This window comes from Canis lupus, chromosome 6 (assembly GCF_048164855.1).
Source record: "Canis lupus baileyi chromosome 6, mCanLup2.hap1, whole genome shotgun sequence".
Classification (NCBI taxonomy): Eukaryota; Metazoa; Chordata; class Mammalia; order Carnivora; family Canidae; genus Canis; species Canis lupus.
This window is the reverse complement of record NC_132843.1, coordinates 80,460,769-80,486,202: the sequence shown is the minus strand read 5'-3', so window position 1 is coordinate 80,486,202 and position 25,434 is coordinate 80,460,769. Positions and strand designations below refer to the sequence as shown.

Below are 25,434 nucleotides of genomic sequence, written 5' to 3'. Positions count from 1 at the left end.
TTAAAGACAGAAAAAAAAAAAAAAAAAAGGTAAGAGCTGCCAAGCAGCAATCAAGTTCCTGGATATGAAAAGGTAGATTCCATAGGCTTTTCAAGAGGCCTAAAACAATCTCTCCAGAGACGGCATGGAGAGGAAGGTAATGCTAAGGGTGCTCAAATGTGTGCTTGCCATACCAGTTCTTGTCCCTATAGGCATCCCGGCAGGAGATGTGTCTTACAGCCACTTGAGACGCTGGTGAATGACCCTGATTTCTGCCCAGGAACAACCAAGAGCAAATATCACAGTCTACTGTTCATCATTTTTTTTTTAGGCATGTTAAGATTTGTGCTATCAATTGATTTTGGGGTGAACTTTAATAAAAATAATGTCTAGGTGATGAGTGATCCAGTAGACACGAGGGGAGACAGAGAGGAGAGAAAGTAGGACTTGCAAGTTAATCCTTGATCTTTCCTCACTCCCTCTGACATTCCCCCCCTGCTGCCGCCCAACCCCCCAACCCCCTGCCCCTTGCTTTTACCTGACTTTTGGAGCTATCTGGACTCCTTAGGTTTTTAATTTTTTCTTTATTTTTTATTGCTTTCAAGGGCTACCTTAGCTATGTCCTGGGAAGGTCAACCCAGCCAATTAGAGGAGAGCATATAAACTTCAAGAATCAAGATGTGGATACAGTAGAGGCAGTACATTGCCATAACACAAACGGTATCAAAGAAGGAAGACAACTGGGATTTCTAAAGGCAATGATGTTCTCATCGTAATAGAAATTAGTTTATGAGGAGTGTTCCCATAGGGCTGGAAGGCAAGCCAGCTTAAAAGTATACAGGAGATGGGGCGCCTGGGTAGCTCAGTCAGTTAAGCGGTCAACTCCTGATTTCAGCTCAGGTCATGATTTCAGGGGTTTGAGGTTGAGCCCCATGTCAGGCTGGGCATGTAGCCTGCTTAGGATTCTCTCTCCCTCTCCCTCGCACTCCTGCCACCCTTTCTCTCTCTTAAAAACAAAACAAAACATATACAGGACTTAGGGTACAATTTCCCAGCTTCTGATAAAAACCTTAGATCACACTTCCTCATTTTCTCATGGGTGGAATACCTCTAGAAACCATTGTTTTGCTTGGCTTGATGTTCAAGATAATCTGGTGTTTGATGAAAAACACTGGTTAGATTTAGGGAGAGAAAAGTTTGGGTGTCTTGGGTAAAAGGAGCAGAGGTTCTGAATTGGTAGAGACTTAACTTCAATTTCCCCTTTTTATCCTGCTGTCAATCAAACTAAGCACAGTTCACTGTTATCCTGACACTGCTTCTCATTCTAATAAGCTGACTGCCATCCCTGCAGGGAGACTCCTGAGTGAATGTGGAGAGAGGGAGACAAGATAGAGTGGGAGCTTGCCTAAGTGGACTCAGGGGAATAGCAAGCCAGGAAGTGACATCATAAGAGGCAAGCAGAACACAGGCTGGGGAAATGAACACCAAAGGTTTTCCAAGAGAAGATTCTAAGAAGTCGGCCTAGTGGGCAGCAAATAAGAAGATGCCCTACAACACAGGGCTCAGGGACCCAAGCTAAATCTAGGATCTTCTAGAAGTTAGAAATGTGAGTTCCTCTTACCTATGTTCTGGCAATAGCCCTATTTCTTTTCTGCAGGCTCTTTTATTTATTTTTATTTTTTAAAAAGATTTTATCCATTTATTCATGAAAGAGAGAGAGAGAGAGGCAGAGACACAGGCAGAGGGAGAGGCAGGCTCCATGCGGGGGAGCCGATGTGGGACTCGATCCCGGTACCCCGGGGTCACGCCCTGAGCCAAAGGCAGACGCTCAACCACTGGGTCACCCAGGTGCCTCTCTTTTATATTTTTAAAAGATTTTTATTTGTTTGAGAGAGAGAGACAGACAGACACAGCAGGGGGAGAAGTAGAGGGAGAGGGACAAGCAGAACGTGTGCTGAGCACAGAGCATGGTGCAGAGCTTGATCTCGAGACCCTGAGATCAGGACCTGAGCCGTAATCAGGAGTCGGACGCTTAACCAGCTGAGCCACCAGGTGCCCCTGGGCTCTCACTTTTAAAAACAGAACAGTTACTCTTATTCTACTATTTCAATAGGGTCTGAAGAGCTTTTCTGTGCGTGATGACATCATATATTTTAGAGAAGGCATGAGTATCTGTCCTGTTTGTAGGTTAATGCACATGTGTATGATGTCACACGCTCTGGTCTGGAAGTCGTATAAGGAACTTCTCTGAATGTTTTAGTTAAAGAGTGCTGCTCCTCCACCTTCTACTGAAGAGGAATGATGGCCATTGAAGCGAGACTGGTGTGTCTGATACTAGATAAAAACTGTTCATAGAAGGAATTATTTTCACCGCTTTTATGGCCCAGCTGGGGGCACTAGATATGGTGAGTGAGACCCTGGAGCGGAAGAGACAAAAAGCTGTTCAGAAACCAGTATGAATACAGAAAACAGAGATAAAAAGAATTAGTTAGAAGGCGGCCATAGTTAAAAAAAAAAAAAAAAAAAAAAAAAAACCAAACCAAGAAGCAGGCTCTTTCCTTTCATGCCTCTTGAAATTCTCCCATAATAATCTCATTGGTTGGGACCTGTTTCTAATAAAAGAACAGAGTGAAGATCGCCATTAATTCAGATGGCAACCCGGCAAAGGGACAGGAACCAGGCCGGTTTTGATTTGTGAAATGTGTAGGGCTCTCAAAACACCAGAGACTGGCTTAGAAAAATCCCCACAAAAGCTTTTAACTTGAAAGTTATCAGGAGTTCAGGAAGGCACATAATTAAAACCAAACTCCTTTGACCAAGTTTAAAATAAAATTGTGGCTCTGGAAAGCTGGGCCCAAGGGAAAGGAATGAGACCAAGTCACATGTCTACTGCCAAGACTGAAAAGGGTTTAACTTATGTTCCTTTGGAGTTAGGGCTTGACCCCACAGCGATGGGAAAAAATCTCCTATTTACATTTTCCCTGAAAGGGACGAAGCAGAAAGAACATTTTATATCATGTTCTCGTGCACTAGTTGAGCCAGGGGCAACAATCTGAACTATTCTGGGACGGCCTACAGAGAACCAGCCTTTCCCTTCAGTGTCCTCACATGAATGCCTGATGACGAACAAGTCAATGATGGGAGTGTAGCTGCAAGCACTAGGAGCCTTGTGGATGCGTAGGGCGACTGCAAATCTACTCATTTTTGGAGCTGACAGGTGATATAATTCTATAACTTCTTGAGTTTGTTTGTTTGTTTGTTTTATTTATTCATTCATTCATTCATTAATTTTTAACTTCTTGAGTTTAAGAATCATTCTGGTTTCCCACAAATGTCTAAGAGAGGCAGAGGTCTCCTAGCTTTCTACCGTAAGGGAAGAATTCCCTTTACAACTCAAACAGATGGTTCTTAAGAAACTTGAAAGGAGAGTCTACCAGTTTCTAGCTTTGAAAGAGATCTGAGTCTGTATCGTTCCAGTAATCTCCTTGGGGATCCTGCACAGTTTGGAAATATACATGTGGGTGGAACAAAAAACGTTCAAGATTTACACCAAGGTGTGACAGTAGAGGATAGTGATGATGAAACCTGTATTGGTTTTTTTCCTCCACATCTAAATATCATACAAAAATTCAATTACATTAGTGTTCCATTGTTGCTGTCAAATTATAATAAAATGTAGTAGCTCAAAACATCCATTTATTATCTCACAGTTTTTGCAGGCCAGAAGTCAAGCATAGATCTACGGGTTCCCTGTTCAGGTTCTCACTGGGCAGAGAGCAAGGTGTCTGCTGGCGGGACTCCTATCTGGAGGCTTTGGGGGAAAATTATTCAGGGTGTTGGCAGAACCAAGTTACTCGTGGCTGCAGGTCTTAGCTCTCCATTTCCTTGCTGGCTGTCAGCTGGGGGCAGCTCCCTGCTCCTACAGACGCCCGCCTTCCTTCCCATGTGGCCCCTTCCATCTTCAAGCCAGTAACAGCATCCTGAGTCCTTTCACACTTCAAATTTCCCTGGCTCCCCCTGTCATCAGCCAAGAAAGTGCTTCTTTAAGGGGTCATGTCATTAGATCAGGGCCACCCAAGAAAATCTCCCCATCCTAAGGGGAATTGTGTCACATAACATAATCAGAGGAGAACCATCTCATCATATTTCTGGGCTCTGGAGATTAGGCCAGATTCTTTGGGAAGCCATTTTAGACTCCAACCATAAAAGACTCCCCAACCATTTTATTTATTTATTTATTTATTTATTTATTTATTTATTTATTTATTTATTTATTTATTTTTAAATATTTTATTTATTTATTCATGAGAGACACAGAGAGGAGAGAGAGAGGCAGAGACACAGGCAGAGGGAGAAGCAGCCTCCATGCAGGGAGCCTGATGTGGGACTCGGTCTCGGGTCTCCAGGATCACACCCCAAGCTGAAGGTGGTGCTAAACCGCTGAGCCACCGGGGCTGCCCTTCCCCAACCATTTTAGACTCCCCCTTTAAAAGAAAAACACAGTCTAGTTTATAGCTTCCTCAAGGTAAGAAACATCAATAGTATATGGCCAATCAGCTGCAATTAGGTGATTATATGCATTCAGAACTAGAATAATGCTGAGGGCACAGTCTTGCACTGGGGAAACATGTACATCCATGCAAGCAGCTGCACATGTAGGTGAGTGTGCTTTGAAACACAATTTAGCTTTTAAAAGTATTAAATTGCAAAAATAAAAAAGTATTAAATTGCATATAGCTTTATCATATTATACTCTTTGATTTGTCTTTCCTAATTACTTAACGCAGGTGGAACAAAAACAAACAAGAAAGTCAAATACAGTCCTTAACATTCAGTTTATATCACAAGTATTTATTTATTTGAGAGAGAGAGAGAGAGAGAGAGATCAAGTGAGCAAGAGACAATGCACGAGTGAGGAGAGGAGCAGAATCTCCGCTGAGCAGGGAGCCCGACTCGACCTGGGGCTCGATCTGGGCATTCCAGGACCATGACCTGAGCTGAAGGTAGATGCTTGATGACTGAGCCACACAGGCGCACCTGGATCATAAATATTTCTGAAAAATATCATTGCCAGGTTGGGACTATCCAGTCAATGTAATATCGCGTGTAGAATTGAGATGATGTAATGCCCCGTCACATTATTCTAGACGTCCCACTACATTTTATTTTTTTATTTTTTATTTTTTCCCACTACATTTTAAAAGATAAATCATTATTTATTAAATTATAGAAGTAGTTATCTTTTGTTGTATCTATAGATGATGCTACCTCAATATTGGAATTTCCCGGTTCTTATTTTCTATGCAGGCCTATGCTTTTTCTTTGTGGATATTCCTAGCTACTGAAGAATTTCTCCTTTGGAACTCACAAATCACATTTATCATAGAAGGAAATATATGCATATACTTAGGTCTCCCTAAAATATCCAAAGCAAGCCATTTTATATTTAAGAGAATTTGTAAGCCATTATTATCCATGACTGTATCTGCAGGCTCAGGCACACTCTCTTTCTAGCCTTTCACATGCTGCATACTATACATGATGAAAAAAATGACTGAGGAGAATGAGTAGCTCTAAAACTTGTGACTCTCGCACGTGGGTCACATTTCTCACATTTAAAACATATTTTTACTGTCCACACAACTCAGAGTTTTAGGTCCTCACTGCTGTGCCAGCCACCTGAAACAATGGTAGCCCATAAAATACATTCAGAGGCTTCAAAAGAGCAAGGCTTAGTGCACACGGGAGAAGAGCAGCCTGATCATCCACCCCAAATACTGTTAGGTACTGCATTCAAGAAGTCCTACATTTAGAAGTTTCATCCCACTCCTCTGTTAAGGCTCTTCAACAGGCGCCGTTGCTGACCACCACTAACAACTCTTTCAGCCATTAAGCCTGGGAAGAGAAGGATATTCTTTAAATGGTGTCACTTTAGCACCATTTAGCATTTAGCAGCCTGCTTGGGCAGCAGTTATTTCAAATTTGGAAGAGGCCATGAATCAAAACCTCCAGACCTCATATTTCAAGAGGAAATAATTACTTGGGAACCTAAATAACGTAAGGTAAACCTTTTAACTTCTCAGTAGGTCCTACACAAACTCAGGGGCTTCCTCTGCTCTTAGCCCTTTCTCTTTCTGTCCCCACAGAAGCTAAAATATTAACTGGCATATTTTAGAGCTATAGATGCACTAGCAAACTGCAATAGACAGCTATCTCAATTGCCCTGGGAAGACCTATGGTTGGCCTACATTTCAGAAATAGGATTTTCTAGTGTGTGGCCTTTGACCTCCTTTCCAGGTGGCCAAATGGGGTAGGAACAGAGAGATCAGATCTAAACAGGCAGCAGTGTTCATTCTTTGTATATATTTTAAGTGCGTCTGTGTGCCCAGCTCTGTGAATGATACTTAGAGGAATAGAATAGATACGTGCAGAATCTAAGACATGGGCCTCTGATACCAAAGAGCTCTTCTTTGAGGAAGAGCGAAAAGCACATCCATAAAACAACCAGAGGAGGAGGCAAGAAAGTGATCAAACACTAGACTTTCTGCTACACACGACAAATAAAAAAGTAGCCAGAAGAGAGAGAGAGACCAATTCTGACTAGAGATTTTCAGCAACATTTCATGGAAAGAACAGGCCCAATGGGTTTATGGTCTGGAGTTTGAAGCTAGGTGGTCATGAAGAAAGACACTATCATAAGTGATTGGGGAAGTCTGGCACAAGTTGGGACCTTGTTAGGGCCACAGTTATCCCAGAGTGCTGCTACTGGAAGCTCTAAAAGATAACTGAAGCTTTAAAAATTTTTTTTCCACTAAAACCATTTTATACCCCCCATATAGACCTTAGATGCATAAGTCTTTCGATTTAGGGAGCTAAATTTTGCTCCCAAAACAGATATTTTACAATGAAGACATTTGGGAGGGGGAATGTAACTGCAATTTGCTTGATTTTTTGGCAGGAGAAGAGTCCCTTGGATAAGAAAAGCTTCAGTAATTCAGACTCTTTGAATTCAGAACTTGTTATAATTTGGGAAGTCCTGAATTCAAGCATACCTTTGTATCTTTATTTATTTTTTATGGGGCAAGGGGCAGAGGGAGAAGGAGAGAATACTAAGCAATATCCAGGCCCAACAGGGAGCTCAACCTCACAACCCTGAGATCATGACCTGAGCCGAAATCAAGAGTTAGATGCTTAACCAACTGAGCCATTTGGAGACCCTTTGTACCATCTGTTTTAAAAACATGACTTTATAAAGCAAATTAATAGTATAAACAAAATAAGGGAAATGACCTTGCTTAAAGGATCTATTTTTGAGCACTTATAAATGGCTTTAGAGTAACTACTTATATACAATTAATACACTAAAAATTCTAGATTACAACCTTTAAGGAGATTGCAGATCTTTGCTCCTTAGCAACCATTTTACTACAGATACTTACAAATAATATAACTATTTTGAGATGATGCAAAATTCTGACTTTTTACTAATTTATATTTGCCTCTTCCTGAATTATTCTATAAGGATTTTCCTCCTTTAAATACAGTTTAATGATCACAATCTCTCTTTTCAAAATAGGTTAAGTGGTCAGGGATATTAGCAATAATTTAGGAGTTATTTAATGGAGACACAACAGTTTTAGTGGATTGGCTACACAGCTCACTGGCTAAGTGCTCCAGCGTTTACTTGTTCCATGACCTTAAATGATTATTTAACTTCTCTCTGCCTCAGTGTCCTCATCAGTAAAGTAGGGGAAATGGTGCCCAATGTATGATGTTATCAAAAACACTGAATAAGACAACAGATGTTAAGTGCTTGGGAGTGCAACTGGCATATAGTGAATGTTTGAGGAGTATTAGCAACGATATTAACTACAGTTTTCTCTGTTTTTCCATCCTCTCTCCCATTGCTCTTTGGTCCTTTGGCTCTGCCAATGCTTGTTGGCTGCAAGGGTAATAAGCTCAAACAAATTCCTTGGCACTCAAGTAAACGGTTTTGATTATTTGTAGATTTTGATAATCCAGGCCAATTCCTACTTACCCTTTCTAACCTACAGACATTTAAGGTCATTATTTACTGTCTGGATAGTTATACTCTCTCCCAAATAACCAACTGTATGAAGTTAATAAACACAAAAGTATAAAAACTCCTATATGGAAAAAAAAACTCCTATATGAAAATATTGTTTTCATAATGAGCCATAAAGGTTAAAGTCCAGACATAATTTGAGTATCTTTACCTAATCGTCGCATTGGTAAAACTCCCTGCACTGTGTAACCTAAGCAGACTGGCTGTGATGAGAACTAACCCCTCCGTTGCGGATGGATAACTGCCACTCACTACATAAAATAAACAGGTTTAGAACAGAAAAAAGGGGCTGAAAAAGAGTAAAAGGCAGATGAAAGCCAACTCGAGTTGCTTCCCTTGGGTCTTCTGACAATAATTGTTGTCTGTTCACACAAATATTATGATCAAAAAAGAGAAGTAAAAAATACTGAACAAATTGGGAACTTTTTTAAATTTGAAAAACCACCTGAGGTTGCACAGCTGATTATGTACAGAAAATAAAACTAGAACCATAAACTCTTAACTGACCCTAAACTGACCTCCTAAATTTCTGGATTCTTTGGGAACTAAAGCTCATCACTGTATCATAGTTGACTATAGTACCTCCAAACAAATAAACAATATACACGCCTGCTTTCCTGCTTGGGATTCCAGCGGTGCCCGGGCCGGAAAACCACAGGGAGAAGCTGGGGTACCTGCTAGGTGTTACCACCTGCTCCGCCCCCAAGTTTTATTCTCAGCTCCCTCCTTATGCTTCATCTGCTCCTCAGACAAGCTCACCACTTCTGTGGCTTAATCATAAATATCAGTGTTTTCGGCCCATAATCTTCTCCTGAGCTTTAGACCAAATCATTCCTGGATATCACTATCTGAACGCTCCGAACCTCTAACTCGACTTCTCAAAAGTGTAATCATTTCCCCACTTCATGTCCCGTTCCCTCCCGCACATGCCATCTTCTGCTGAATCACCTCGACCCGAGACCTGGGAGCCAGCCCTCACTCTGCCCTCTCACAGGCTCATCCTCGCCCCCATCCCATCGGTTCCCGTCTGTCAGTCCTACCTTCCAAGTAGCTGAGTGCTTCTCCCTACTGCCTGGGGAATGTCTCTGTTCAGGCCCTTATCACTTCTCACCTGGAGTATGGCATTCAGGGCAACAGGCTCAACCTTCAGACCCTGCCTCTACAATCCAGCCTCCATAGATGCCAGAAATAGCTCTTGAATAAGCAGTTCTGATCACAGCCACTTTACTTCAACTTTTCAAGTTATCTACAGGGTAACTCTCCAAATCCTTAGAATGACATACTAAGCCCCATATGACCTGGTTCCTGCTGTGTCCCTAGTGTCATTTCCTATTATATTCCTAAATATATCTTTTGTTCTAGCCTCACCAGTCTGTAGCTCTCAAAATAATCCTATACTTTCTCATATATTTTTTCCACTTTTGTAATGCAATTTCCTCCTCCTTTGACCACCTATCTTTTATTGTTCTTTATTTTAAAAAAATATTTTATTGGGGCAGCCTGGGTGGCTGAGTGGTTTAGCACCTGCCTTCAGCCCAGGGCCTGATCCTGGAGTCCTGGGATCGAGTCCCACATCGGGCTCCCTGCAGGGAGCCTGCTTCTCCCTCTGCCTGTGTCCCTGCCTCTCTCTGTCTCTCATGAATAAAATCTTAAAAAATATATATATTTTATTTATTTGCGACCAGGCAAGCAAGTGAGAGAGAGAGAGAGAGAGAGAGAGAGAGAGAACACAGCAGGGGGAGGGGCAGAGGGAGAGGGAAAAGCAAATCCCTACTGAGCAGGGAGCCTGAAGGGCTGCTTCAGGCACTTCAGAATCCTGGGATTGTGACCTGAGCCGATCAACTGAGCCACTGAGGTGCCCCTTTTATTCTTTAAACATCTGGCTAATGCATTTACCACTTGACTGATCTTCTAAAACAAAAAACACGCTGTACTCGATTTTCATTTTTCTCTCTCCAGTTAGACTGTCAATTCCTTGAAGGCAAGGGCTGTACCTGTCATTTTTTAATTCCAGTGTACAGCACAGCAGATGCTCATGAAATGTTAATGGTGGGAAGATTCAAAATAGAGGTGGGCTTGATAAACATTTATCATGGAACCAGAAAATTGGAGGCCCAAAGGTAGGACTGGGCTTGCATCTGTGTTGTCACCTGGAAACTCCCAGAAAGGAACTGATGCCTTCAAAACTCCCAGTGTTTTTTGGTCAAAAAACCATGACTTCAGACGCCATCTCATCCAGTTTTTTGTAGGACATGGGTTAACTAGTCCACTATATAGCTAAGATTCCAAACGGGGAACTGTGTTTGTTTCTACAGGTTCCACTACACTTGCTTAGAAGATTCATTGGAAAAAAAAAAAAAAAAAGAAGATTCATTGGGTCATAGAATTACTGCTATTGACTTTTCTTGAATGAAATAAAAAAAAAGAAAGAAAAGATACATTAGTGGTTTTAATTAGAAAAAAATGGTTAACAGATTGCACCGTTAATTAGCCTTATTCACCCAGACAAACGTTTCTCATTTCATGACAATGGATTATAAAGCAAAGCGAAAAATGAATTCCAGATTGGTAGTGCCCAGATGTAGTATGACACGTAAAAAGGGTAAGATTATACACTAAACTGCTGTTTGTCACAGGAGAGCAGAAAGGACATGCAAAGAACAACCGTCAATACTGACAGTCTGAAATGCTGAGGCAGAGGGGAGACTCCGAACCCGAGTGGCCACATAGACAAGGTCTCGTGAAAGCAGAAATCCTTCATCACTTGCTTGTTTATCAAATGCTCTCTCATTAGTTTGTAGAGCTGGTTATAAAACAAAACAAGTTGGTTAATTGTTCCCTTTATTTATGTTAATTGCTGGGGAGAGAAACCTTGTGAAAAATCTCCGTATTTTCAGTTGACATATAAATCCAGATTAAATGGGGAAAATGCTACTGATCTTGTTTTATAGATGCAGGCCCAATCCTATTATCATAAATACCAACCAATTCAATAAAAATCTGTCTAGTTAAAAGATTCCCAGGGTTCGGCTGATGACCTACTTACTTCAAGACTATTCAATGTAATATCAGCTAAAGCCCTACAATGTGGACATTCTTTTGTATTTTGTTATCTTTGGATACACCTGTATTGAAAAATATTTTGCTAAATTACCAATAATAATTTGAGAGCATTGACCACCAATGATTACCTTGCTCTTGTTTTCAAGATGATTTAGAACTGCTAAACCATCTAAATTGACTAATTTCTAAATTAACAGAATTTATATACTTGAGACTCGATCATATAAATGGTGATTAAAAAGCAAGAGCTAGAGGTGTGTAATGTATTTGTAGTTCAGAATTCTTACTTTTTCAATGTTGGAAAAATACATCAAAAGGAAGTTGTTCTACTAATTGTGTGAACCCTGCACCTCATGTAGTTGCTTCAGAGTGTGAGAACAGCGGCTAAGCCTTCAAATTCTTATACATAGATAGCTGGTGTGGTTCCCATTAGAAATATGAGTGAACTGGGGCACCCGGGTGGCTTAGTCGGTTAGCTGTCTGACCTTCGCTCAGGTTGTGATCTCAGGGTCCTGGGACTGAGTCCCTCATCCAGGCCTGTGTGGAGCCCTGAGGCAGGCTCTGAGCTCAGCAGGGAGTCTGCTTCTCCCTCTCCCCCACTCGTGCTCTCTCTATCTCAAATAAATAAAATCTTTTTTTTTTTTTTTTAATAAATAAAATCTTAAAAAAAAATCTGAATGAATCTGGAAGTTGTTTTGCCTTCCCTGGGTACAAAAATCAGAGATGAGTAGATCTTTTACTCAGGGAACTCCCCAAATTTTACAGACAAAGAGATATTGAACTAGTGTGAACCTAGTGTGAAAGCCAAAAGACTCGTTAAAAAAAAAAAATTATTTCACTATTCAGGGTCAACCAAAACAGGAATATCAGGAGCATATCACTTAGAATAGTAATTTTAGTGGGGGATGGGGGGTGGAGACACTAAAAGAATAGATGGTGGATATTTTCCTTATGGAAAGAGGGGTATCTTTTTTTCTAAAGATTTATTTATTTATTCATGAGACACACACACACAGAGAGAGAGAGAGAGAGAGAGAGAGAGGCAGAGACACAGGCAGAGGGAGAAGCAGGCTCCCTGCAGGGAGCCTGATGTGGGACTTGATCCCGGGTCTCCAGGATCACGCCCTGGGCCAAAGACAGCGCTAAACTGCTGAGCCACCTGGGCTGCCCAAGAGAGGGGTGTTTTTTTAAAGACCATGTTTAACAGTGTAATTTTGTGTTCAGAGAATGGAAATATATTGTTTTTGAAATACAAACTAGAGAAAGTAGAATCTTAGCTGGTAAGACACGCTATCTTCCGTATATAAGTGATTTTTTCATTAGGGAGGATACTAGTTGCACAATCTCTAGGCAAGCATTACATTTTTATATTACTAAAATGGTCCTAGTTTATCGAGTACAGAAACACTGAATTACATAATATTAAAAGTACCAGAAGCTGTTGAGAGTTGAAAAGTAAAGGAATGGTAAGATAAGTTTGTTTTCTAGTACTGAGAAATCATCCTGCTATTGGTTTTCTCAAGTTAAAAATCATATGTGTTTGAGTTGCAGTTTATAGTTTGCACATGCCGCTTCTTGAACATCTGGCTAAGGGCAAGGTGTTCTAAATATCCTCCCCGTGTGAATGGCTATCATTTAAAAATTCCCTGTGAAAGCATTTTCCTTATATGGAAACACTTAATATTTAGCCTCTTTAACAACAGTAAAAAAAAAAAAAAATCACAAATATTTATACGCTGGCTCAAAATTTCAATAATTTGTTTTGAAGAATGTTGGCTTCAGAGGCTACACCTCTTTGTGCAGTTTCTAACAGAAAAGTGAATGTGCACTTGGTCAAGTTTGCATGGGGAGAGAGAGAGGCTCTGACCTTAACTCTGAGATGCACAGACACTTCCCAGCATCCTTACTCAAGTATTTCTCTGCCTCTGAGAGAGATATGAAGACCTGTAGCCACAAGGGCTCAGGCTCTGGGGGACCCACGGTTCCCTATGCTCTGACCAGGGTTCTAGAATCAGGCGTGGGAGATTCCGTATAGCTTGCCAATTCCCTCCCTTGGTCTGCAGACACTGCTTTCCTCTTTCCATAATTGTAGTTTTCTGGGTCCTCATTATGCCTAAATTTTGGATTCCCACAGCTACCCAAGCTTTTGACTGTCATCTTTGATTCCTTAACTTTCCAGTGTATTTGGCACGAAACCAGCGTTATGGACAAATACGGGTTTTGAGGCCAGAGAGACCAGGCTCTGCTGCTTACTAGCTGACGGGGTGGGTAAGCCACTTCTCTTCCGTGTATTTCCGTTTCCTCGTATGTAAAATGGTGACAGCAACACCCACCCTTCAGGGTGGCTGGGGATTAAATGAGGTAAGGAAAGTGAAGCAGCAGCCAGGCAGGTAACCGGGCATCCGAGGCCTATGAGCATCACCACGGCCACACTAGCCGTTAAAGAGCACCACACACAGTGAGGGGAGGGACGGTCGCAGCCTTAAACCAGTTGGGAAGCAGCACCCTAATAAGTTGGGACGTGAGAGCAAACAGGCTACAGGGGAAGCCTAGGAGAGAAGTCTTAGTTTTAGTACCAACAGCCTCCAAACTGGTCTGGCGTATCTTTCACCCTCTCAGACGTACAGACACAAGCGACATAATGGACCATGAATGATAAATGAAAATCCACATTCTCTATAGTAGAGCCTAAGGCCATGTGGACCTGGAAGCTGGTTACAGTAAACGGGCACTCTTATGGGACTCCACAGCCACTGACCGCTGAAATTGGGAAGCAGTCTCTTATTAAGGCCATCCACGTGTTGGTTTCCTATAAACCGAATTTTCAAATTCTCTCCCACTGTGACCTCTGTCTAAAAAGTCAGGGATGGGGGGATGGAATGAGGGTAGAAAGGGTGGGTGGCAGCTGTTAGGACCGAGACAAGAAGAAAGGAGCACTTAACCATAAAGAAGAAATGGGTTCAAAGAGAAAAAGGAAAAGGGGTGTGTGCCACTAAACAGATTCTGTTGAGTGCTCATGAGGTGTCACGCATCACTCCAGGAACTGTGTCACAGCAGTGAACAAATGTTAACAAGGGGCTCTTTACACCAAAGGTGCCGCTGAGTGTGATAAGAGGGAACAGACAAACAAACACTACTGAAGTAAAAGTACTCCATTTTGTGGACCTCAATGGTAGTCACCAAAAAGTACCCAAGGGCTGCTGAGGGGGAAGCAGTCTGTGGCTGCTGCTGCTGCTTGTTCTTTTTTTTTTTTTTTTTTTTTTTAAATAACTATGTTTACAGTTCCTTTTATTTTTATTTATTTATCTAATTAATTTAGAGCGGGAGGGAGGGAGCGTGTGTGTGAACGGGGCGGGACACAGGGAGGAGAGAGAACCCCAAGCAGGCTCCATGCTCAGTCTGCAGCCCGATGCAGGGCTCGATCCCATGATCCTGAGATCATGACCTGAGCCAAACCAAGCTCAGGCTTGGGCCGACTGAGCCAGCCAGGCGCCCCTCATCAATGGCTTCTTAGAAAGGAAAGACTCAGCCTGTGAAACTCCCAGAACTCAACAATGGTGACACAGACACTCGAGCTTCTCAGTCCTGTCACAGAAAGAACTCATGAATGAAAGAGCTTTATAACCAAATCTTTTTGGAATTCTGGTAAACTTTCCTAGCTGATGCTCCAGACCCACATGTTACATAGCAAATACCACTGTCTGGTAATCTATCCCATGAGAAAGACGCTGAAAACAAACAGAAGATAACTCAAAAGAAATGCAGTAGTCAATTCAGGTTTCTTGCAGATTTTCCCCCACAGCTCCCCAAATAAGGAAGCTACAGCCATCGTACTTGTTATTCTGTGTAGATAGCAGAGCACAATCCTGTTCCCTAAGAAGGAGCTGCTACCTTGCCTACTACCTAATATGCCCATCGGGGCTTCTCATCGCCTGCTATTGGTAGCAGTCCTTGCATTTTCAGTTCCCATCAGAGGAAGACACTAAGTCAGATGCGAATCACTTCCACAACACACACTCGAGAAAAAAACTCAAGTGGATCTGCCTAGGGCACTACCAACACCTCCACACAGCTGGTTGTCAATAGCTAGGGGTTCTTTCTTTGACTTCGTAAGCATGAAATTTCTAGACTGAGGAGGAAGAAAGACTCCGAGTGTCCGTAACTCCTTGCTCATTTTGCTTTCTCTCTATCGCTCAGTGGGCACACAACACGGGCAAGGGTAGACTCGCTCTCACACACACGCCTACACGAACGTTCACGAGGAGCTTGCACATAACTGAAGTTTAATGTACACTGTTTTGTGGCCATTTAGGAGCTTTTTCTCTAGAAACATAGTATTGACCCACAAAAAAACAGGAAAGGGAGCAACTAAAAATAACCACAGAAATTAAGAAACGCCTGTAAGAGTGACAAGGACTCTAAAATCTTACTCCCAGGCAGCTTACAACTGACGGTTAAAAGCTAAAAGATAGAAATTGTAAGTCTAACATATTTAAATCTGCTTTTACTTAAGACTACAGTAAGTATTATGAACTATAACCTCCTGCAGAGAAACTAACGGGATCTTTACTTGCAAATTTTCTTTTTTCCTCTACCGATTCCCACATGCTCTGAAATGCCTTCGCTCTAAACCTAACTCCCCAAGTTACAGACACATTCTCCACCTTTAACACAACTATGAACATATGTAAATAAAACGCTGCTTACTCGGAGTGTCTTGGCAGTCGGGGAAGGAGATGCTGGGGGAGAATCAGACTGAGATTTCCTATTCCGAGTGAATTCTTTACTTCGGGTATATAAAGAGGACATGGTTCCTCAGGATGTAGGCAGACACTCAACCACTGGATTCTTCACGCAAAGCTGGGAAACTGCCCCTGCAGGTTACCCTCAGGGAATCTCTCCTTTTGAGTTGATGCAAGAAGACTTTGGATAGAACTAAATAAAGGATAAAAGCCACCCTGTAAATTATAGTCTTGTGCTCTGAACCAGTCCACAGTTAAACAGAGTCTGAGAGGCGTGTTCCATCAATATTTGCAGTCCAGCTTCAACCACAAGTGCTCGGGACTGGTAGCTTACGACGGAGGGTATTGTGCTGAGCCACACCTTGTATGCCTAGATCGAGTCCTTGATTCTCCCAAAGGACACTTCTTATTGAGACTTGCTCCCCAATAAAACCTGAGTCTAGTTTCCCGATGACACCAGATTAAATCCCAGAGGAAAGATGACCTTGGATCCTGCCGGAGATGAGCCTGGGACGAACTACCGTCACTTTATCCAGAGGGAAGAAACAGAAATGCTCTGGAAATCATGCTCTTTCCTTAGCTTGACTCCACTTGGGCTGGAAGGGGTTTAGAACTGCCGTGATAAATTCAGGTTAAACAACTTAAAAACAAAAAAACAAAACAAAAATACAAATAAGGAACCAAGAGTTTATGAGAAGGAAGCCATCTGAGGAAGTCAAGTTTCCCTAAGTCCTCCCAGACGAAGCTGCTTTTACATATAAACACTCACAGTCATACACACATCTTTTCCCCTCCCCTCTTCTATTTTCTGACATTCCAAATCCCTATTCGCTCAGCGAGGAATGCTGGAGAAGAGCCAAGGGCAAAGATTCACTTTCAACTCAGAATTCGGGTTGCCACTTGCAGGAGGAAAAGAAAGCCTGCCAGCTTCTAGGAATAAAGGGAGGCTCTTTGGGGACAGGCTCAGGGGCAAAGCCCACCAAACCTTCTGGTATCCACCGCGTTAGTTAGAGTAAGCAGCGGCTTCACCGGCTGACTTCTCCAAACAGCTGGCGAGATAGGAGAAGGGGGACTTTTCAACTTCTGGATCTCTCAAGTAACAAAGCCCTGACAGACACATGAGTCAACGCACCTTTGGGCCCTTTATGTTTCACTTTGATGACATGGCATTCCTGCCACACCACAAGGAAGCCCAGCAAATGGAAACTTTGGCCCACTGCAAAGGAAGCTCTCTGTACATCAGAGACTTCAGTGGCTGAATCTCTGAGTATACAGCTTACCAGCATTTTCTAAAATGCTGTAATCAGGGAAGAACAAGGTGGAAAGAGGGTATAGGTAAGGGGAGGGAAAGAGTCAGAAATGAAGAGAAAAAGCAGAGACAGAAGCGGAAATGTGAGAATGCAGGGCTGAGTTACCCACAGGGACAATTAAGAGTTAAAAAGAAAGGAATTTATTTGCTTGGTGTTGAAGGTTTTTGGATTTGGCCTTGAAACATCTCAAATTTAATCTTTTGCACTCTGTTGTCATCACTACCCTATCCAACATTTCTAGGCCAAATGCTTTCTAAGCCAATAGGTTTAGCCCCAAAGTAACAACTCACTTCCCTCTGGGCTCTTGGAAACTTTATCCTGCCCTTCCTTTTCCTACATGAAATTTATACTCTTTCCTTCAATTCTTCCCAGCATGCCACTCTTTTTCCCTCTAATTATCTTGACATCTTCTTTATTCTTATGACCAATTTTGTAAAATTAAACGAAGGGAAGTGATCAGCTACTTGGGGGTTGGTCTGAGGAATACAGGTGGATGAGGGTTTATAAAAGAGGTCTTAATTCATTCTCAATCTAAAAAACTGAAGAAGACTGCTCAATTCCACCACAAGCCAGAACTAGACTGTGTCTGAAAGGCCAATTATTTTGGGAATTCAGATCTATGAATCTTGTGTTTTAGATCCTAGTTATATAGTTAATCTCATCTAATAAGAATGAGTTTTTCTCTATAGATCTCTTCACTTAGAAAAGAAATATTGATGTAAACCTAAATAGTAACATTCCCATAGCAAGCACAGATTGTCTAGGGAGGGATTAGGAGGGATACTTTTTCACTCTCCAGAATGCAAGTCACCAGGTTACACTATTCCTCAAAGCATGGCAAGATGAAATGTGGTCAGTTCCCTGATCTGTTTCTGTACAGTTTATACAGTGATTTCATTACTCATTGGCAACTGAAGAGGAAATGTAAAAGCCTATTACTCCCAACTATCATTCCTGTCTCTTCACTTCTTTGTTATATCTACTCCTAGGCAGTGGTAAACTCTTTTAAAGTGTTTTAACATATATTATCTCATCTGATTCTCTCAATACCGAGAGACAGTAACCTGCTCTACTTAGACGACTGGCTTTATACAGGGGGGTAGAGCAAATAAATAATCATATTGAGGCCAATGGGAGCTAGGTTTCTTAATGCTGGAGAAGGTAGGTATAAACAAGAAAAAAGAGAAACTTAGAATAAAACCTTGTGATATGCAGGAGTGAAGGTATCGAAGGTATGTATTTTCAATATATACAGACCTAAATAACTAAAGATGTAACGATATGTGCGTGCATGTGTGTCTAACTAAATGCACCTATCTATGTATTTCCTAGCTCTCTGCACTGAGAAACGTGGGAAGAGCAACACTCCAGCAGCATTCCGTGCACCTAGCGCTCAAATCACAGTTTCTACGCTCCACTCTCTGTTAAAAGGAACAGGATTCCCTGGAGAAATGACTAATTCCAGAGTTGGGGCAGGGATAAGAAAATGGGCCTGGGTCTTTCGTGTCAGAAAGTAAGGAAGCACTTTAATAATGGAAACATGGCAAAAGGACATGGAGACTTGCTTAAAAAAGCCAAACCTGAAACACTCTGAGCATCAAAATAAATAATGATAGTGAAAAGTTATAACCCATTGAACAACATAGGAACCTACGAGCACACACTAATACAAATAAATGAATGAAAAAAGAAATGAGACAAAGTTCTTCCTTACAACAGAATGCCTACTAATAAATGTAGAAGGAGTAATGAAATTAGAAAAATCACCATTTGGCAAACATCAATGTAAAATCAATCCAAGAAAAGAACATTAGTGGATTCCAAAGCTAATAGATAAAAATAGGATGAGGAACTGGATTTTACATAATCTCAAAGTATTGCCTCATAAAATATTTATTAATCATGAGGGAAGAAAAGTGGGCTTTACTATGGAGAAACCTAGCACACACTATCTTAATCAAGTGATCAAAGCTCAACACTACCAGTAGGGACAAATTGTTAGGACAAAATGAGAACAGCAAAGGATTGCTTCTGTGACATTGTATAAAAAATGCATAAAATGGGTCTACTTATGAGGAAACACTGGGCCCAAGCTGAGGGACATACATGACAGGCCTGTCATCTTAAAAAATACCAAGGTCATGAAAGGTAAGGAAAGACCAACTAGGGAGATATGAGAATTAGGTCTTCTTCTTCTTCTTTTTTTTAAAGATTTTATTTATTTATTTATTCTTGAGAGACAGAGAGAGAGGCAGAGGGAGGAGCAGGCTCCATGCAGGGAGCCTGATGTGGGACTCGATCCCCGGACTCCAGGATCACACCCTGGGCTGAAGGCAGGTGCTAAACCGCTGAGCCACTGGGGCTGCCCGAGAATCAGGTCTAATGTGTGATCCTGTATTGGAGCCCTCTGCTACGAAGAACATTACTGGGACAACTGGTGAAATTTGAATGTGGTTTCTTGGTGAAGGTTATACAAGGGGTCTTTGTACCATTCTTTTTTTTTCTTTTAAGATTTTATTTATTTGAGAGGGAGGGAAGGAGAGAGAAAGAGAAAAGGTGGGGAAAGAAAGCACGAGTGGGGGGAAGTTAAGAGGGACAAGCAGACTCCTCACTGAGTGGGGAGCCCCACACAGGGCTCCATCCCAGGACCCCAAATCATGACCTGAGCTGAAGTCAGATGCTTAACAAACAGAGCCAGCCAAGCACTCCTATACTTATTCTCAAAATATTTCTGTAAATTTGAATTGTTTAAAAATAAAAAGTTAAAAAGCTACTCAGTTCTTTTATATTATGAAGGTGGGAAATGCAGGCAAATGAGGTAACTTCAGAGGTTACTCCAGAGAACCTTTGAAAGACAGTCTCTCATTACAGATTTAATTACGATTCTTTGTTCACCAAAGAATTGGGGTTGTTAATGGCAGTAAGTAGTCACTTGGGCTAAAGTCACAATGAACTAAGATTCCTTAGATGGTCATGAATCAATTTGGTGGTTCACAACCACATCAATAAAAAGTACAATAGAATAGCAAAATCAGAGTACATTAGACACAGAGTAAGGGTGTGTTTTCATGCAACTGCTGTTTCTGTTAGACAGAATATATCTATATGTACCCTGGGTCATAGTATAAAAAGCATTTCTTATGTGGGTCACAGTCAAAAAAGTTTGAAAGCCAAGAAGAAAGAGCCTGTATAAGTCCTTCACTGGTGAGAAGAGAAAGAGTAGTTTCTACTCTGACATGATAGGAGGATAGTTATCTCATCCCTGATTATCAAACTGGCAAAAAACATGTGCTTTGAACTAAATCTGACCCAATATTATACTGTTTGACCAGTAAAATCTGATAAGGCTACAAAAAGTCACTACCTCTTAAGCAAACTTTTCTTTTTTGGTGGGATTTGGTGGACAAACACCAGAGAGAAGGATTTTATTATGGCTGATACAACTCCCAGAATTATCTCTAGGTCCAGACTATCAGAATTTCACCATATGAACACTCAGGCTACCCCAATGCACCCTGAAAATCCTTTGTGTCATCTAAGGGATGAATGGAGACTCCTTGAATGTCACTGAAGGGCTTTGACTAGAGGAACCAGTATACCCAACTATCATCTCAAAAAGGTATGTTTGGAATTCCAAATCTTTTTCTTTTCCTAGTTAAAGAACATAGTCCCCCCCCCCCCCTTTCTCCAGTAAACTGATAATTCAAGACCAACAGTGTTCATTGCCACATGAAGAGGGAGACTATAGTTGGAACTTATATTTGAATTTTGGGTATCAAACATGGTATTATTAAGTTTACAGAAAAAACCATTTTAGATACTCTGCTTGCTATATTTGCTATTCAACAGAGACTAGTAGCCTATAGAAGGGGTCCTGATATTTATCCAGGATAGATTAAAAAATATTTTTTTAAAAGTTCATCTGGTAAATATGTGAAATAGGGCAAAGGTTAAGAGTATATAAGGACAGACAGGTGAAACAATAGCTAGCTAGAAAGAACATAATCTGCTCTTTGGTTCAGAGCCAAACTCATTTTTTTGAATTCCTGAGGGCAGAGTATATAAATATAAGTGTTTGTACATAGGAAGGGGGTGGATATACCTGCAAAATGGTGTATTAATTATGAACAACTGCTAAAAGTAAACCTCATAATTCTATTAGATTGTAAAACCCACAGAGGCTTTATCATTCTATAAAGTCATACAAAATCTAATCTCTTGGAATTAGTTACTTTTAAAATTAAAATGATCTCAGAGTGGTTTCACAATCTCAAATGGTCCCTATCTATAACTTTCAAGTTCCTTTGTGGCAAAAAAGGAAATAGAACAACAGAATTAAGTTCTGAAGTGCTTCTGGCTAAGGGGATCAGAAAAGACCCTCTCTATTAGCACTTGTGAATGTCAGAATTGAGCCTAAACTATGAGATGTTTAAGTCAATAAATAAATGTTGTATGACTGTAGCCAGAAACTTCAGACCTAGACTTTTCTGATGGGGCCTCAAACCCGCAACTCAATCATTTAGAACTGTAATCTCTAAAATTCTATTTTTGGCATAGTGCCAAAGGAATCCTTTCCCATCACCCATTTCATCAGCTATAGCAAAAGGGTAGGAAAGTTCCTCTTGAAGGTAAGCATGGCTTCCAAACCACAAGGTCTTCAAAGCCTAAAGGACATTGTTAAATTGGCAGACATTACCTAATCTTTCAAAAATCCTTATGCTGCTTCCTGTAAATCAATTTTTTTGGTAGTTTATAAACTTCTGAGTAGCCACAATATACAGTATTTTAGTTTAAATTTAGGGAAGAAGGTAATGAGTCAAATATTAACAATTAAAAATTACACATAGTTTAAGATCCCTGTTTCTCCTTTTGGAACTTTTGAAACAGAGCAATCATTTTCAGCCCCATTTATGAATATAAGGGCCAAAGAAAATATTTTTATTTTTAATCAGCTGATACTTCTCTTCTATCAATCCACCTAACACTATTAAGTACTTATTTCATGCAAGGTACTATTAGGATGATACAAAGTTCTTTAAGGCATGATTATTGTCTTCAAAGAGATTATAAGAAATCTCAAGATTTATAGAATTGCAAAGTGAGGGCTTCATACTGCTAAAATTAACAATTAGCACCACAATAAGATATCACCTCCTATCAGTCAGAATGGCTATAAGAAAGAGGGGCTCTGAGTGGCTCAGTGGTTGAGCATCTGTCTTTGGCTCAGGTCATGATCCCCTGCCCCAGGGCAGGGTCTCTGCTCAGTGGGGAGCCTGCTGCTCCCTCTGCCTCTGCCCCTCACCCCTTGTGCTTGCTTTCTCTGTCACATAAATAAACTCTTTTTTTTTTTTTTTTAAAGACAAGAAATAACAAGTGTTGGTGAGAATGTGAAGAAAAGGGAACCTTAATGCACTATTGGTAGGAATGTAATTGGTACAGCCACTATGGAAAACAGTATAGAGGTTCCTCAAAAACTTGAAAAATACCATACGATCTAGTAACAAAACTGCTGGGTACTTACCCAAAGAAATGAAAACACTAGGTTGAAAGGATGTATGCAACATTATGTACAATAGCCAAGACATGGAGGCAACCTAAATGTCCATCAATAGATGAGTGGATACAGAAGATGTGGTACATGTAAACATAATGAAATATTAGCCTTAAAAAAGAACGAACTGTTGTCATTCATGGTAACAAAGATGGACCTAGAGGGTATTAGGCTAAGTGAAAAGACGGACAGAGAAAGACAAATACTGTATGATTTCACTTATGTGTAGAAGCTAAAAAACAAAACGAACAAACAAAACAGAAACAGATTCATAAATACAGAGAACAAAATGGTGGTTTCCAGAAGAGGGGTGGGTGGTGGGTCAGCAAAACAGGTGAAGGGGATTAAGAGGTGTAAACTTCCAGCTACAAAATAAGTCCCAGAGATGAAAAGCATAGCATAGGGAGTATAGCCAGTAACACTGTAATAACTGCACCGTGACAGATGGTGACTGTACTCACTGTGGCGAGCACAGCATAATGCTGAGAACTGTCAAATCACTATGCTGTACACCTGAAACTAACCTAACACTGTATGCCAGCTATAGTTCATTAAAAAAAAAAAAAAAAAAAGAATTGTAGGGATGCCTGGGTGGCTCAGCTGGTTGAACGACCTACTCTTGGTCTCGGCTCAGGTCATGATGTCAGGATTGTGAGATCAAGCCCCGCATCAGACTCCGCACTCCACAGGGAGTCTGCTTCTCTCTCTCTTTCTCCCTTTCCTTCTCCCTCTGCCGCTCCCTCAATCTTGCACTCTCTCTCAAATAAATAAATCTTAAAAAAAAATTATAAGCATAAAAAAACTCTAAAGAAACCCAATCAAGCCCTACTCTTCCATATGTTCTTATGTAATTTCTAATTTCATACTAAATAAATAAGCTATTTTTAAAGGAGACCATCAATAGGACGCAGCCAAGTCAGAAGAAAAGTCAGAGTGAATAAGAGCTGCATTTACTATTCCATGTATTTATACTGTTGTTTTTATTACTGGGCCTCTAGAAGGGCCACAAGCATTATTTGGGGGAAAGAGGATATATGAGAAGTTCTCAAGAGAACAGGAAGTTCTTTGTCACTTAACTCCTTTGTCCTTCTATTTTCCCATCTTAATCCTCATTTTTAATTTATGTGATATGAAAATCTTCCCCCTTCTTTCAGGATGGGAAAGATCAATGGTGTTGACTCACGTTTAATGATTTCTCCTGCAGAGATGCTCCTGAGTGAGGTAGACCTATTAGGGATTTTACCACAAAATCACTCTATTAGAGTGAAGTGAAGTGAATCATTCCAGAGTAAAGAGTCAGCCTTCAATCCAATATAAGGAAACAAAGAGCAGAAGGAAGCCATGCAATTCTTTCCATTTAATAAAGGGCTTTTGACATGTGTTCTTTATGAAAAAGCAATAAAAGCTAAAAATCAGACCAACAAAACACATCCATTAAAAGGCTTGTGTATACTCGGGTGGGTTGCTGAAGGAGGGGGCCGGGGGAGGAGACCGTGCCATTTTGAGATACAAGGCAGTAACACAGAGGCAAAGTAAGATAAGACCTTAAAGTTGCCTAGCATGGAGTTAGCCAATTTTTATTACTCTCCAGAGTGTTTCCCATCTTGCTCTCATAGGACTTAAATAATGTCCTAGTGTTAAAGAACTTTAAATCTCAGAAACTCACTTAAGGGTAAGGGATTATTATGGGCCCTTTAAGACACCTGTCCCAGAATTAGTTTATAGGTTTAGTGTTTTGCAATTAAATTTAAACAGCTTAGAAAGGCAGAGTATTTTATGTGAGTGACTTAGGCAGTTTTTCCTCCAGTCACACTTTCTTTACAGGCCACATCTGTTAGAAAGAGCAGTAAGTAAAGTTAGAGCTAGGGGGCAACCCAGAACCTGAGTAGAGGTTTTTCAAGGGTAAGCTTGGGAGTGGGGGCAATACTCCCTCAGGGGCATTCTCACAATGACTGCAGAGTGCTATCAGCATTTAGTAGGCCAGGGTCAGGGACACTGGAGGTGTCCTACTACTCTGCTCCTCAAAGAGCCGCAGGAGGAAGAAATAATTACTCTGTCAAAATGCTCACAGTACCCTGATGAGTCAAAATGCTTCAACTGATCAGAAGCACTAATGGCAAATTAAATATTTTTTGATTAGCTTAAAATTACCTCAAAGGGCTCTCTAAGTTTATATGGCTGGTTAAACACTGAATAAATAGCTTAAAACAGTATGATTTATCTAAAACATTTGTTACAACTATAAATATTCAGTAGAGTTATTTAATTTTTAATTTTTGAGAGAGAGTGTGAGTGTGAGTGTGGGTTGGTGGGGGTGGGAGTGGGGGGTGAGAGGGGAGAGAGAGAGAATCTTATGCAGGCTCAGTTCCCAGTGCAGAGCCCAACCTTGAGATCATGACCTGAGCCACAATCAAGAGCCAGCCACTTAATTGACTGAGCCACCTATGCACCCCAAGAGTTGTTTTAAGAAGTTGTTTATCTTGATAAAATTGCTTTAAAAAGTTAAGGAGGGAGGTGCTTGGGTGGTCTAGTTGGTTCAGCATCTGCCTTCAGCTCAGGTCATGTTCCCGGGGTCCAGGGATTAAGGCCTGCATGATGCTCCCTTCTCAGCAGGGAAGTCTGCTTCTCCCTCTCTCTCTGCACCCCAATCCCCACCTCTGCTCATGCTCTCTCTCTCTCTCTCTCTCAAATAAATGGATAAAA

General features: G+C 41.0%; 1 protein-coding gene and 1 long non-coding RNA gene across 17 annotated transcripts in view; one reads left to right on the top strand and one right to left on the bottom strand.

Moving 5' to 3' along the window:
- PPP1R12B (protein phosphatase 1 regulatory subunit 12B) overlaps nt 1-25,434 on the bottom strand; it is a 204,823-nt gene that overhangs the window by 26,562 nt on the left and 152,827 nt on the right. Inside the window, exon 1 of one of the 15 annotated variants that reach the window (XM_072831474.1) lies at nt 15,836-16,634. The exons of 12 other annotated variants lie outside the window; for them this stretch is intronic. In XM_072831474.1, coding sequence (XP_072687575.1) covers nt 15,836-15,937 — 102 coding nt within the window. In that variant the 5' untranslated portion in view covers nt 15,938-16,634. Of the gene's footprint in view, nt 1-4,200; nt 5,034-10,658; nt 10,869-15,835; nt 16,635-25,434 lie in introns of those variants that run through there. 2 more of the 15 variants (XM_072831468.1, XM_072831465.1) reach the window with 2 other exon arrangements.
- Nucleotides 1,427-18,877, top strand: LOC140636017 (uncharacterized). Of its 2 annotated transcripts, XR_012033388.1 has the most exons (4): nt 1,429-1,585; nt 10,702-10,800; nt 13,308-13,392; nt 18,513-18,877. It is a non-coding gene; the product is annotated as an uncharacterized lncRNA (long non-coding RNA). The 2 variants fall into 2 exon arrangements; XR_012033387.1 differs by lacking the exon at nt 10,702-10,800 and having other exon boundaries at nt 1,427-1,585; nt 18,513-18,874.